The sequence below is a fragment of the Rhinolophus hipposideros genome (genome assembly GCF_964194185.1).
Source record: "Rhinolophus hipposideros genome assembly, chromosome: 9".
Taxonomy (NCBI): domain Eukaryota; kingdom Metazoa; phylum Chordata; class Mammalia; order Chiroptera; family Rhinolophidae; genus Rhinolophus; species Rhinolophus hipposideros.
The window spans coordinates 52183949-52199381 of record NC_138055.1 but is presented as its reverse complement, the minus strand read 5'-3'; the positions used below and the strand labels follow the sequence as shown (position 1 = coordinate 52199381).

Genomic DNA, 15433 nt, shown 5'->3' with positions numbered 1-15433 from the left:
CCACCGTTACTCCGGCTAAATTATGATTTCCCTGATTAATATTACAATGAGTTTTCATTCTCTGGACCACCTGAGAGAAGCTAGAACCTCAAACCAAACATCAAACATCACGGACCCAGGCTTAAGAAAGCTGCTAGTCTGCTGGAAGAGACAGAACTTAAGAAGGAAGTCAAAGAAGAAGGGGTGGTGGGACAGGACCCTGGACACTAGTGCAAAAGAGATGAGGAAGAATTTTATAGTTAAGGGTGGGGGAGGTTTTATTTTGGGGAGCTGTCTGAAAGAGGAGGGAAGAGACGTGCCAGCCTCAGGTACCATGTGTCTAGTGCCCCCTTCTCTCTTGCTGGCTGTAGCTGAACCACAATCTCTACGAGGTGATGAGCAAACTGGAGAAGCAGCATTCCAACAAGGTCTTTGTGGTGAAGGGACTATCAAGGTAAGCAACTTCTGAGACTTTTCTGCTTCACTTGTCCTGTGTGTGAATGTGTTCAACTCTCGTCTCCAGTCCCAAATCCTGGCCTTTCCTTTGTGTTTGTGTACATATTGTTTGTTGTTTATATGATGTCCCTATGTAAATTCTTTATCTTTTTATGAAATATTTCAGCTATAACTAAAGGTATAAAGAATAGTACAACAAATAGCCATATACCTGCCACCGAATTTAAGAAAGCAACTCTTATATATAAATTGAAGCTGCCGGTGTCCCTTACCCACTCACTTTCTCTTCCTGCCCACCCCCCGCCCCACAAAGGTAATCACTATCTTAAATTCAGTATTTATTATTCCCATGCATGTCTTTTTACTTTGATTATACACATACATGCACACACAGAAAATATTGTTTTGCATGTTTTTAAACTTTATAAAAATAGAATTATACTGTATGTTTTCTTTTGCAACTGCTTTTGTTCTCTTAGTATTGTTTGTGAGATTTATTCATCCTTGTTAACTCCATGTTGCTAGCTCTGATCTTTCCTTACCATACTTTTATGGATGATATTGTATGGTTAGTTCACATTTTATTTATCTGGCCTCCTGCTGGTGGACATTTGGATTGTTTTCCAGCTTTTGCTATTACAAATAATGTTGCAGTGAACACATTTTACATTTGTGTGTGTGTGTGACAATTATCAAGAGCTTCTTTAAGGTGTGTACTGGGAGTGGCATTGCTGAGTCACAGAGTCTGTGCAGTTGGGCTTCATCAGCCTTACTAGATATTGCCATGGCCAAATTATTCTTCAAAGTGATTGTTCCAATTTATAACCCACCAACAGCGAACAAAAGCCCCCATTGCTCCATATTCTTGCTACATGTGACACTGTCAGACTTCTCAATTTTTCCAAGCTAATGGGTATGAAATGAAATTTTTTGCAGTTTTAATTCACATTTGTACAATTGCTAGTGAGCTTGAACATCTTATCTTGTTATTAGCCATTTAAGATTCCTGTTCTGTGACTCCTGTTTATTTTTTTTCACATTTTTCATTTAGATTGTTTACCTTTTTTAATAATTGTGTTATTTTTCAATTACAGTTGACATACAATAGTATTACTATATTAGTTTCAGGTGTTCCACATAATGATTAGACATTTATGTAACTTACAAAGTGATCACCCCAATAAACCTAGTACCCACCTGACACCATATGTAGTTATTACAGTATCACTGACTGTATTCCTTATGCTGTACTTTACATCCCCGTGACTATTTTGTAACTGTCAATTTGTATTTCTTAATCTCTTCGCTTTTTTCACCCACTCTCCCAACACCCCCCAGCTGGCTAGCATCAAAATGTTCTCTGTATCTATGAGTTTGTTTCTGTTTTGTTTGTTTATTTTGTTCTCTAGATTCCACATATAAGTGAAATCATATGGTATTTGTCTTTCTCTGTCTGATTACTCCACTCAGCACAATACCCTCTAGGTCCATCCATGTTGTTGCAGATGGCAAGATTTCATTCTGTTTTATGACTAATATTCCATTGTATATGTATATCACCTCTTCTTTATCCATTCATCCATTGATGGACACCCAGGTTGCCTCCATATTTTGGCTATTGTAAAAATGCTGCAATGAACATATGAATGCATATGTCTTTTCGAATTAGTGTTTTGGGTTTCTTCAGATAGATACCCAGAAGTAGGATTACTGGGTCCTTCTTTGTCTCTTGTTATAGCCTTTGTCTTAAAGTCTACTTTCTCTGGTATAAGTATTGCTACCCAGCTTTTTGTTGTTGTTTCCATTTTCATGAAATAGCTTTTTCCATCCCTTTCTTTTCAGTCTGTACCTGTTTTTCAATCCGAAGTGTGTCTCTTATAGACAGCATATGTAAGGATCTTGTTTTCTTATCCATTCAGCCACTCTATCTTTTGATTGGAGCATTTAATCCATTTACATTTAAAGTAATTGTTGATAGATACATAGTTATTGCCATTTTATTATTCATATTTTTTATCTTCCTTCTTCTTCTTCTTAAAGAAGTCCCTCTAATATTTCTTGTGATACTGGTTTGGTACTGATGAACTCCTTTAGCTTTTTCTTCTCTGGGAAGCGCTTTATCTTTCAATTCTAAATGATAACTTTGCTGGGTAGAGTAATCTTGGTTGTAGGTCCTTGCTTTTCATCACTTTGAATATTTTTTGCCAATCCCTTCTGGTCTGCAAAGCTTCTGTTGAGAAATCAGTCTTATGGGAGCTCCCTTGTAGGTAACTAACTGTTTTTCTCTTGCTGCTTTTAAGATTCTCTCTTTGTCTTTAAGCTTTGGCATTTTAATTATGATGTGTCTTGGTGTGGGCCTCTTTAGGTTCATCTTGTTTGGGACTGTGCATTTCCTAAGCTTCTTTGTCTATCTCCTTTGCCAAGTTAAGGAAGTTTTCTGTCATCATTTCTTCAAATAGGTTTTCAATTCCTTGCTCTCCCTATTCTCCTTCTAGTACCCCAATGATGTGAATGGTGGTACACTTGATGTTGTCCCGGAAGCCCCTTAAACTATCCTCATTTTCTTTGGATTTTGTTTTCTTTTTGCTCTTCTGATTGGGTGTTTTCTGCTACCTCCTAAATCGCTGATTTGATAGTTTGCTTCATCTAATCTACTGTTTATTCACTCTAATGTATTCTTCATTTCAGTTATTGTATTCTTCACTTCTGTTTCTTTTTTATGCTTATTATCTCCATTTTTATGTTTCCTATCTCTTTGTTAAAGTTCTCACTGAATTCATCTACTCTGGCCCTCAGTTCTTTGAGCATCCTTATAATCAGTTTCTGGTAGATTGCTTGTCTCCATTTTGTTTAGTTCTTTTTCTGGAACTTTGTTCTAAAAAAAATTTCATTTAACACACTTTTGTTTTTGTTTTTTAGTCTCTTCATTTTGGCAGCTTCCCTGTATTTGTTTCTATGTATTAGGTAAGGCTGCTATGTCTCCTGGTCTTAAAGAGTGACTTTGTGTAATAGGTGTCCTGTGGGGCCCAGTGGCACAGTCTCCCTGGTCACCTGAGCCAGGTACTCCAGTTGTGTCCTTGTGTGGGTTGTGTATGCCTTCCTGTTGTCGTAGAGCCTTGGTTGCTGTTTGTACATCAGTGGAAGGGATTGACCCTTTGGCTGATTGGTTGTGAGGACTGGCTGTGACTACAGTGGAGGAGTTGTTATGCAGGGGCTGACCCTATGGAGCAGGATTTGCTTTAGCAGGGATTTGGTACCTGCCCAGTCTTCCCTTTGGGTGTGTCACACTTTGAGGCAGCCAGATGATGCCCCAGCTGGGTCTGAAGCCAACCACCAGGTGTGCCAGTCCTGGTGCCTTCTGGAAGGGGCCCCACCACAGGCCAAATTCATCCACAGCCTGTGTCCTGCCTGGGGCCACCTGGCATGAGCCACAAAGCAATCCAAGATGGCAGCCACCAGTGCTGGGCTTGGAGGTGCCTGGGATAGGCCAAGCTGCAAACTGAAGCTGGCTACTGCTGGTGCCAGGCCTGGGGCTGCTCAGCAAGAGATAGAAAACACACCGAGGCCAGATGCTGCTTGTCTGGGTTTTGTGAACCTTTGAGAGACTTTTAGGAAAAGTCCACAGCATGAGCCAAGACAGGCCATTTGTATGGAAAAGCAGCTTGGGTGGGTCCACAAGTTGGGTGGGGTCGGGTCTCAGGAAATCACCAGGACAAACAATACTAGCCAGGTTTATGGAGACTCAGACATGGTAGTTCCCTGTGTTTACACTTGGGGAGTGTGGAGGGCTCAACAAAGATATAATGACTTCTGCCAGCACTAATGTCTGGGTAAAAGCTGCCCCTCCAGCCCTTGATCTGAAGCCAGACAACTCAGTTCCTCCCTGTATGTCCCTGGCGCCTTTTGAGCTGTTGCCCCAACACTGGAACTCAGAGCAAGTGAATCTGCCAGTGAGTAAGCCTGTGTGTGGGCTCTTTAAGAGGAGCACCCAGGCCTCCAGCAGCAATCCACTCACTGTTTTTTCACAGGCAGAAGAAGTTGTGGGGACTTTTATTACCAGCACTGGAACCCTGGGCTGGAGAGCCTGGTGTGAGGCTGGGACCCCTCGCTCTCTGGGGTTACCTCCACAGCTGAGATATCCCTCCCAATTTTTAACCGCCACGTAAGAGTGTGGGACCAGCCCATTCCACATCTCCGCCCCTCCTACCAGCCTCGAGGTCATGTGTGTCCTTAGTTGTAGGACTTGTGTTCAACTAGACTTCAGGCGATTCTCAATGATGGTTGTTCTGACTATAGTTTACAGTGGTACCTGGGTTTTCTAACGTAATCTATTTCGGAAGAATGTTTGAGTTCTGAAACGTTTGAAAACCAAGGCACGGTTTCCCCATAGAAAGTAATGCAAAATGGATTAATCCATTCCAGACCTTTAAAATCAACCCCTAAAACTGCAAATTTAGTATGAATTTTACCATCTAATGATACCCTAGGTCCATAAAATGTACAGCGTTCGTAAACCGAAATGTTTGTCAACAGAGACATTCGAAAACTGAGGTACCACTTGTAATTTTGATGCAGTTGTTAGAGGAGGCAAGCACAGCATTTACCTACTCCACCATCTTGATGGGAAAATCTGTTTACCCTTTTTAAAAAAATTTATATGAGGTTTTTGTTTTTGTTTTGTTTTGGTTTTTGTATATTCTGGATATTGATCCTTTAATAATATGCATTACAAAATCCTTTCTCAATCTGTTATGGTTTGATCTTTCTTTTTTTTTCTTGTCTTGTTTTTTTGTTTTTCTTTTTTTTTTGTGGTACCTATTGCTTTCATACATTCTTTATGCTAGAACCTGTAAGCAATTCACTGGTCCCTCAGAATGTGATCACTTTCTTATTCTGAAGCCTTTGTTTAAGAAATTTGATTAAGTTTCTCCTATGAGTAAGGTTTTAAGCCAAGAGTTAGGGATTCAAAGACATAGGGAGATTTGTCCTTTCCCTGAAGTGATTTACAAAAAGTTGGAAAGACAGAAAATGTGCCTAAGGAGACAAGGAACGACATAAACTTGCACATACAAAGTGCCTAATGAGACCAAAGAGCCTAATGAGACCAGTAGGAAATCCAGAAAGGTAACTAATTGCCAATGTGTGGATGATCAAGGAAGGCTTTAAGGAGATGGAGAGCCTGAGCTTGGAACTTGAAGGAAGAATAGGGCTCACATCTGTTGCTTGTACTACTCATTTAGCAATTAGTTACAGACTATTTAAAAGAATCACTAAAGGGCCTATGTAGATTTCCTTTGTGAATTCCCTTTTGTTCCAAAAACTCTGTTTCTCCTCTTTGCAATGTTGAAAACTAGAATTCTCTCTAATGTCCATTCATCTGAAACTTACCGTTACTAACTCCAAGATGTCCCAGAACCTTGTAGGGAAATCTGGTGTTTTCTTGCTATGTCCTGGGCCTTCTAAACCTACCGACCCCTAGAATGCTAGTGCTAGAAAGAACCTTATATCACTCAGCTTAAGTCACATCAGAAACTCTCATAGGGCAGGAACTAAGTTTCTGTCTTTCTCTTCCTATCCCTATCTCCCATTCTTGTGCCCAAGACACAAGACATAGTTGGTACCTGTCAAGTACATATTTGTGGGTTGCCTAATCAGTTGGTGGAAGAGTACCTAGGAGGCACTTAAGGAGAAGAGTAGGATTCAAGCTGATGTTGGCTGTAGGGGCACTCAGCGCAGTATCCAGCATACTCCATAAATGTTATAGTCAATTTTCGTTATTCATGGTAGTTATGTTCTATAAAGTATATATTAGTGAGTACTGAACCACTGTTCCTAGGGGAAATAGGATTAGGTTTCTGTGAGGCCCTGATCCCAACATTTTCATCAGCCAGTCAGTACATAACCTTGTCTTCTCTGTGTTTCTGTTTCAAGACACCTCATTAAATATATACAGAGGGTGCCCCCAAAAAATGATTACACGTTTTAAGAAAGGAAAACTGTATTAAAATTGTAATAGTCAATATATACTGATAACAAAAGATGAATACAAGTCACAATTACAAGAGATGCTCAAAGTGGTTACCATCAGCGCCCAGACACTTCTGATTACGGTGAACTCCTGCTTGAGCAACGTTGACCAAAGTGTCCACTTGTATACAGTTTTTGGCACCCCCAGCATAGTGTTAATTCATGAATACTGCACTCCCAGGCAACAGTGCTATAACTCAAACCCGAACAGAGCTTATGTAACGTATTTTCTCTGTGAAGCACATCACAGTCTTTAGACAGTACTTTAGCCTTTGGAGGCCATTTTAAACAGCAAAATCACCAACCAAAAAGCACAACAATGTAAAAAACATGGCAAAAGGATACATTTAAGTATGAGAGCTGGACCAAGAGGGCAAAAGATTTCCTTGTTAGACCTCAGCTGGGAAAGTGCTGTCAGGCGCTGATTTTTCACAACTTGTACATGTCCATGAATGGCCATGAAAGCATCGTAAGTATTGATTTTGGGTTACAAGTAAATTTAGGGAGCAGGTGAATTTGCAAATACAGAATCCATGAGGATCAACTCTATATCACCCATGAATCTTTTTCCCCAGAGAAAATATTTTGTTAGTATTTTGCTGTCACTTTCCACTCTCTTTTTCTTTGTATGTTTTTACATAATTGAGATTGTGATGTGGATAAAATTTTATAGCCTTTTTCCACTACACTTTATAACGTAAGCATTATTGCAAATTATACAGAATCCTTTTAAACTTCTTTATTCTGTTTTATTATTCCATGCAGGCATCATTATTTTGGGGTGTTTAAAATACCCGATAAAACTTGTAGATTTTAGCTCTTGTAAATCTGAAAACCCTTCCTTTTTTTTTGGCCACAGCAGACGCTCCTTAGTCATCTCTTCCCCAGTTCAAACATCTTCAGTCTCCAGCCCTCTTACGTCACCTACTAGTCCCTCTGTACCTCCCTTGAAGAGTGCGAGGGATTCCACCTCAGTAAGTGAAGATGAGCTGACATCTGATCCAGCCCAGGGAGAAGACAAATCTGAAATTAAAGAAGAGCCCTTCAAAGACAAGGAAATGGAGGAGGAAGAAGCTGAAGCAAGCTCCTCTGAGGAGGAAGAGTCTCTGCCAGCCTGCAATGGCCCCACCCAGGCCCAGCCCTCTCCCACGGTTGAGGGTGGCGAGTCCCAGGAGGAAGCTGCCCCTGGCTCCCCAGCTCCATCACCAGACAGAGCTCTCATCCCTTCAGAGCAGCCTTCATCTCTCCCAGAAGTAGTCCTCCGAACCCGAACCTCAAGTGAAGGGTCTGAACAACAAAAGAAGAGAGCCTCTCTCCAGAGGACCTCAGCACCCCCTAATCGGCCTCCTCCACCCAGAGCCACTCCCAGCCCTAGGACCTCCTCAGGGAACACACCCTGCAGCCCTGCAGCCTCTGACCAGGGTTCACCCACCAGCGCCAGGGCCTCCTTGGCAACTGGGACTCCAAGTCCTAGTGCCTCCTCGGAGGTCTTTTTTGATGTACAGCCACCAGAGAAGCCAGTAAGAACTTCTGAGTCTCGAGAAGAAAACAATGACAATGTGAACCCAGAACTTTGTACTTCCCCTGCCTCGATGGTCCCTGAGGTGAGAGTGCATCTGATTGAGTCTTTGTTCTTTTTTAAGCCTTCACGTAGATCATCTTTACTATAGTCAAGTAACAGCTGATCAGCTTTTGTGTCATTATATTACAGTCTCAAGGATACTCCTTGACATCATTTTGGTTCTGGAGGTTCACACCTTCATAGCAACTAATTTAGTGACCTATGCTCCGGGTAATTGACTTCTGAAAAGGGCTTATCTCTAATGTCATTATGAGCAGAGTCCTACTAATTTCTTCTCTTTCTTTCTTTTCTTTTTTTTGCATCAAGTTCTGGGAGTTCCAATATAAAGCCCGTACAACTGGCATCCTGAGCTTTACCTTTTTTAATAGGGGGAGGGGATGAGGATGTTGCTTCAGTTTGTCATACTTGTAACCATGGTAAATAGACCCCAAGCACAAAGGCATTAGCAAATTTCCAAGGTATATCTCCTATGATGAGAGAGAGCTAGAAGAAGGAACTTACAGAGGAAGGAAAGCAAAAGAGATGGTCTTTTGAAAGATTGAGAATATGAATGAAAAAAGAATTGTGTTAAAATAGAGACACGGAACCCTTAGAGAGCAACCAGTTCTGTGAAGGATCTGGAAATCAAGTCATATTCTATTCAAATTACATGGAAAGGCTATCATAGAGAGATTTGACTTGTTCTATGAGAACTAGGCCCTATGTGTAAAGATTTTTTAAAGTACATTTTAGATCAATACAAGAGGAACTTTCAGCAATTAGCTCTGTTAAAATAATGGTATATAAACATTTTTTTAAATACAGGGGAAAGGGGACACAATGGGCTTCCAAAAACCGAAACGGGGCAGGCCACCTTGAGAAATAGTTCTTCCTTGATGTTAAAAGCTAAGGATATACGATGACCTGTTAGGTGCATTGTAGAGATTAGGGTGAGACAGCTGACTAGATGGCACCAAGACTCATTCATTCATTCCACAATTACTTACTGAGCCCCTATTATGTACCAGGTACTTTTCTAGAAGCTGGGGTATGACAGTGAACAAAACACAAAATTCTCTACCTTCCTGCATCTTACACTAGTGGGGGACAGGGGAAGATAGACAAGAAACAGAATAACTAAGTAAAATTACAATTAGTGGTGATAAGAGATATGGAAGAGAAATTAAGTAGAGGAAGGCAACAGGGAATGGGGGCTGAATCGCAATTTCAAACAGAGTGGCCGGAGGTGACATTAGAGCAGTGAAGGAGGCCAGGGCATGAGTCATGAGGGTATCTGGTAGTATAAGATGTCTGGTACCCCTCAGCTCACACCACCCTACTTCTGCCATGTCTAACTGGCGGTTGACCATGCTCCCTTGGGGGCCTCCTGCTATCTGACAGGAGTTAACACGGATAGAGGGTGCCAGGGGGGCACCCAGGGTGTGAAGGTACGGGACTGTCCTACATTGTCCACTTTGATCCCCAGGTTTTTTCAGAGTCTGGCTATGTGAGGAAGATGGAAGAGGATGAAGAGAACAATAAGCTTATCTCTGCTGACTCCCCTAAGGTACTAAAATCTAAGTCATCACCGTTATCATTCCCTAAATCATGATTCCCATGAGGTACTGAAGGGCCTAACAGAGCAAGATATAAAACTTTCCCTTGGCTGGTGTCTAGTCTGAGGTAGCCATGCTGATTAGAGAGAGGTGCAGGGCTTGTGGGTAGTGAATAAGCACAAGGTAAATGTGGGACTTTGAGTAGGTAAAGTGTACTCACTTTTCTGCACTGGAAAGAGTAACTCAACAGTGGAAAATCCAAAATGAATCTAAAGTTGACTTTGTAACACATGATTTTTGTATGGAGACAGCAATAGAGTAAACTTCTGTTTGGCTCTGGTGAATAATAAAACAAATTTGCATTCTTGGAGTAATCTTAAGGGGAGATTATGGGGGCCAAGACGCTGTCTGACTATTTGAGGAACAGGCTGGTAATGCTGTTCTCTTTGGGAAAGAGGTATAAGACACAACCTTTTTTCCCCTGAGGCCACCTCCTTATATTTGAGATTTATAGTGTTTTCTCACTCCCAACCTCAGTCACCAAATCCTATGTCCTACAAGACATGTTTACTACCCTTGCAGATGCCTCATAAATCATATTTTCTCTCAAGTAGAATTATGGACATATCACATATAAAAATAGGTAAATAAAAAGATGACTGAGAAAATCTGTTCTTGCTTAGCATTTGAATTACCTGAGTGAGAACGATAACTTTCTGGGAGGTGGTATTACCTTTGAGGTAATTCATGACTTGGAATCAGAAGAAGGAGTAAGAAGAAGGAAAATTTCCTCCAAGGAGAAATCACAGAATTTCAAGTGACTGACACACTGATAGAAATTGATTCTACTTTCAAAGAGTAAATTTTATAGTGTGTGAATTAAATTTCAATTAAAAAAATAAATTCATTCTAAAGCATAGAGAGCCAAGGTCTTCCCCTGGCTTAGCAGTTCCTAGACAGGGCTTTCCACACCTTGGGTTCCCATCGCGGAACCTTTCCCAGAGAAATCATTATACCACTTGCCTCTCCTAATTGCCATAGGTTAGGATCATCTTAAGTGTGAGAGTTGCAGTGCATTCTTGAGGAGGGTTAGTCTAAAAGTGATAGGTGGTGGTTTTAAGACCTATATTTATACCCTCACAGACTCCCACATAGATATACATACAGATGCATGTCACACAAATCACACAGTATCTGATCCTGGAAATAACTCTGGGATCCAAAGATCTGGTTTCCTGTGCCAGCAAGTCATTTCACCGTTGAATCTTAGTTTCTTGATCTGTGAAGGAGGATGACAGTAAAGCCTTCCCTGACATCTTCAGGCTGTAGTGAAAAACATTGTGTGTTGACCCTTTGCATTGTCTGTGACCTTTATATTGAGAGTGTAAGGCACACAAGACCCTTCTAAGCTGAAGGCTAGGAAGGTTGAGCCACCTCTCACTGGCAGAACTCTTCCTTTTGTAGAGCCAAGGCCTCCAGCTTCACGTCGCTGCGGTTCCAGAAGAGAGTAACGTCACAGCACCCAAGCCTCAAGAAAAGGTAAGGAAGCCAGACACACAGAGAACAGGTTGGGTGGCAGGATTGGGCATTGGGGATGGACAGAAGTTTGGCTACAGGCTGGAATCTTCACCATGGGCTACAAGGAGGACCCAGCAGTGAAAAATATCCTTAGGGCAAAATCAAGCATGTGGGGAGCCAGAGGAACCAACAGTAAACTGGGCCTTTGTGGTTTTTTGGTGCCCATTTCCCAACACTGGGCCTTGAACTTCTTGACCTCTCACCATAGCCCTATCTCCTAAGTATTTATTTAGTTTTATCTGAACTTATTTCAAAAAGGAGTTAAGATATACAAAAGGTATATAAAATGGTAAATACATACACACATATAGCAAAATAACTCAGAAGTATATTATGGAAACTGCCATAAAATGGAACCATGAATTAGGCAAGTACAAAAATGCATTCTAGAAAATAAACTTACTAAGGACGGATCCCAAAATTGGTTCCAGACTTTCTAAACACCCAAAAGAGAAAATTCTGATCAGTTCACCCAATTTATGATGCCATTCCTTAAGAGAACAACACCTCCTGCTACTAAGATGAAAAAGAAGTTTCTCCTGTGAAAGCTCATAAAGAGATGGCGAAAGATGTAAAGAAACTTCTGCAGTAAGTCTTGACAATAATCCCAAATCCAGTTTCACATCACCTCCCTCAACAGGGGCCAGTGCATTGCAAGAAATACATGTTGATAGAAGCAAATTGAGTTTTTCACCCTCCTTGAGTAGTTGGTGGGAGGGCAGGAGAGCATCTAATGCGTTCGTGTTTTCTTTCCAGGCATCTACAATGCGAAGTGCAGAACTCTGAAGCGGAGCTGCCGAGACCTCCCCCCACAGACACATCTTAGAGAAACTCCTCAGCTAGAGGGGACATAGGTCAGAGGGACTTAAGTGCGATCCAACATTCACTTCTAGGCTCTGAAACAACATGGATGCTAGCGGTCCCTAAGGACCCAGCATTAATGGAGGCTGAGGAACAGACTTAGGGCAGGAAGGGGGACAGGCTTGGGGGAAGAGAGTGTTCAACTCAGGGAATATTTAATTCAGGTTGTAGCATTGTTAGAATAGTAAGACTTTACCTATTAATTAAAGTAGGGCTAATATGACTATAAAAAGCAAAAGCAACCATAGACACAGACATAGACACAGACACATATAACCACACATCCTCAGAGACTAGAAAACAAATCTTTGATTTACCACTCATTTTACAAGACTTAAAGCCAAAAGAACATATTTTCAGGTTGTTAAATAAAGTATTATTCTACGTATGGATTCTTTATTTGACACGGACTTGTCCCAGCCCAGCACAGTGCTCTCCACTTGGGCAAGGTTATTGAGTCCATCCCAGGCTCAGAAAGCTTTGGTCACATTCCTGACCTCCAGCTCACCCTACCTCCTGGCTGTAACTCTGTAATGATGCCTCAATCTAGATGCTGTACCACATCCCCTCCCCCACCTTTGGTTAATAAGCAATTACCCTTGGAAAGGGGTTACATTTTTGAGCTGCATCTAATGTTTATAATCTCCTACTTGGTGTAAGTAAGGATCTGAGCAGGATGGAAGAAGAAACGGAACTCCAAGTGAAGGGAAAGGATACAAAGTATAATATAATATAATGAAAATGGCATGGAATTAGGAATCAGAAGTCCTGGATTCAAATCCTAGCATTTGCTTCTGTGAAAACACTAAAAAACTAAATTTGAAGTCCTACCATCCTGATAAACACACATGCAAAAGTTCATCCATCTTTGCTTTTGTTTCTAAGGGGGATGGATGACGTCACCTTTTTGTTCAGTCATTCATCAAGCATTTATTGAGCACCTGTTCTGTGCCAAGCACTGTACTAGGTACTAAAGAAACAATGATGAGGAAAAATAGTTAAGAACTATATATAGAGAGAATACAGAGCAGGGAGACAACGGGCAGGATTTAACAATGGGTTAGAAGAGGACACATGATGAAGACCCAAGTTTTAAGAAACTATCCTGGGTTAGGCTTGAGAAACTAGAATTTGATGGTGCCATTCCCAGAAATGGTGACTATAGGAGGAAGTGCATTGTATGTAGATTCTCTGTTTGCAAGCAACAAATTAAGCAATAAAGGATATGTTCCAAGGATATGAGGCAGCTCACAGAACTGAAAGAACAACCAGGCTGTAGGTGTCTGTAGCAGGAATGTGTGGCTTGTCCCTCTAGGCAGCTGTCATTGAAAGACTCAACTTGAGCCACCTTCTGCCATCATGTCCTTTCCAGATCCAGATTCCCTGGAGAAAGAATCTGGCCCAGTTTGGGGGAGGAATGTGTGTCTACAATGACAGGAAGACCAGTGGTGGGGTGGGCGTAAGAGGGTAGAAGTACAAGGAAACTCTTGAGGTGATAGAAATGTTCTTAATTTCGGTTGTGGTGCTAGTTTCGTGGGTGTATACATGTGTCAAAACTGACCAAAGTATACACTTTATGTGCAGTTTATTGGGTATCCTATTACAAATATTGGACTCAAGGAGTTTGAGAACTTGCAGGACTTTTCCATTAGATATGTCCATTAGGGAACTGGAAATACATGTTTGTATTTAGAAGTCATTTTTCTAAGATCTAATCCTGTTAATCTTTTATTTTAAAACCTTCAGAGGCTCTCTACTGCTGTTAATGGAGAAGAGGTCGCATGCCCACCTCTAAAAGGCCTACTGCCTGTATATTAATCTCTTCAGGAAGGTATCCCAGTCCCTTGGAATCACTGCTGAGAATGATACTCCAAGGGTATTGGAAGGGAGGGGGAAATACTGGGCATATAGGCCCCTAGCTTTCCAAGGCCCTCTATGATCTGCTTGGAATGTCCCGCCAAATCATCTGGTAAAACCTAGTTCAAGCCTCTTTCTCTGCCACTTTCACTGACCCTCATCTCCCAGGAAACTGATCCTCTTTGGGGAGTGTGCCAGAGAGGGCTTCCAGGGCTTACGGAACAGTGGGGAAGACAAGTACCCAAGGTAACTGCTACAGCAGAGGCACAATTGAAGTGGAAAATTTTACTAAATTGTGAGATTGACATTTCATTTGCTTATCTAGGGTAGGCAGTCCCAGTGAGGAACCAAATTGTTTGCTCCGATTTACAAAATAATAAAGCTGTCCAGAAGAAAGGCTAGGACTTATAAGACTGCCATATTGGCAGCAGCACCAGAAGGGGCTAAATCAAGCCAGTAAAATTGGGCGGAGATGAGTATCTCTTATCCCCTGTCCTGAGGCCCCTGGAGGTCTGCTGACAAATGCATGGCTTCAGTTTCTGAGGTTTAGCATTTAATCCTTGGAGAACACAGGTAGGTCACCACCATGTGGTTTCTTCGTCAGCCATCTGTAGGATTAATTGTGAGAACATCACCCAGTACCTGCCTGCCAGGAATTTGGAGGACAATATTAACAGACTAGATAAGAAACCCAGAGTACATTAGAAACATCCAGGATGTCTAGGATAAACCAAAAAGCAGAGTACACACACTGCTTAAAATAATTGCTATTTTATGCTAAACTGGTGCTGAGCATGTGCATATTGGATCCTATTTTCCTGCATGTTTACACTTTCAAAATGAATGGTATGTGCCTACAGGGATAAAGTCATGTACCAGCAAACCTTTTAAGCTTACATTTTTAAGGAGGAAAAAAAAAGATGCTTGTGAGAAATGATTAACCATTAAATTATGAAAGTAACACAGCCTCTGAGAGTCTGTGGTTCTAACACTTTTCAATACATGATGGAATATGATTTGGGAGACCGACCCAGATACAAGAAAAATCTCAATCTTTCCTGGAATCCATGGTCAACTTGTCAATAAATGCGAACAATTGTGGCCCTATGGAATTAAGCCTTTAGGATTTGAATTTCCTTTTCTCTTGAATATTCTTTTGTCTGAGGACTGACCAGGCTGTCCTTTTTATTAACTTATATATGTCTTGTCTATGTGTTACTTTCTTTGCCTTTCTTGGTTGGAGTGGTGGTTTTTCTGAACGTGGCTTTCTTCACTGATCACTGCTATGCCTTTAAAATAATACTTATATAAAATCAATTTCATCAACTTATTCTGTTTTTTCCTCTGGTTTTTACCAACCAGAATGAAAGCAACTACTCTTGCTTATTTTATGTCTTTGCTTTTTTTCCTCACACTATGCCTGTACTCTCTGAGTCTATTCCAGTCTTTGTTCCCCAAATGAACATTCACAGTCTCTGTCTCTCTGTTGATCTATATAAATACCGATTTCCCAAACCAGGAGAACTCTTCACAGGAATAAGAAGTAAGCACAGGGGAA

General features: G+C 41.2%; 1 protein-coding gene across 2 annotated transcripts in view; it reads left to right on the top strand.

Moving 5' to 3' along the window:
* Positions 1–14834, top strand: part of BIN2 (bridging integrator 2) — a 33285-nt gene extending 18451 nt beyond the window's left edge. The window contains exons 9-13 of one of the 2 annotated variants that reach the window (XM_081059028.1): positions 351–433; positions 7322–8066; positions 9510–9590; positions 11044–11118; positions 11914–14834. In XM_081059028.1, the coding sequence (XP_080915154.1) occupies positions 351–433; positions 7322–8066; positions 9510–9590; positions 11044–11118; positions 11914–11943 (1014 nt within the window). In that variant the 3' untranslated portion in view covers positions 11944–14834. The remainder of the gene's footprint in view (positions 1–350; positions 434–7321; positions 8067–9509; positions 9591–11043; positions 11119–11913) is intronic. The other variant, XM_081059029.1, reaches the window with a different exon arrangement.
* Positions 14835–15433: the final 599 nt, after the last annotated feature.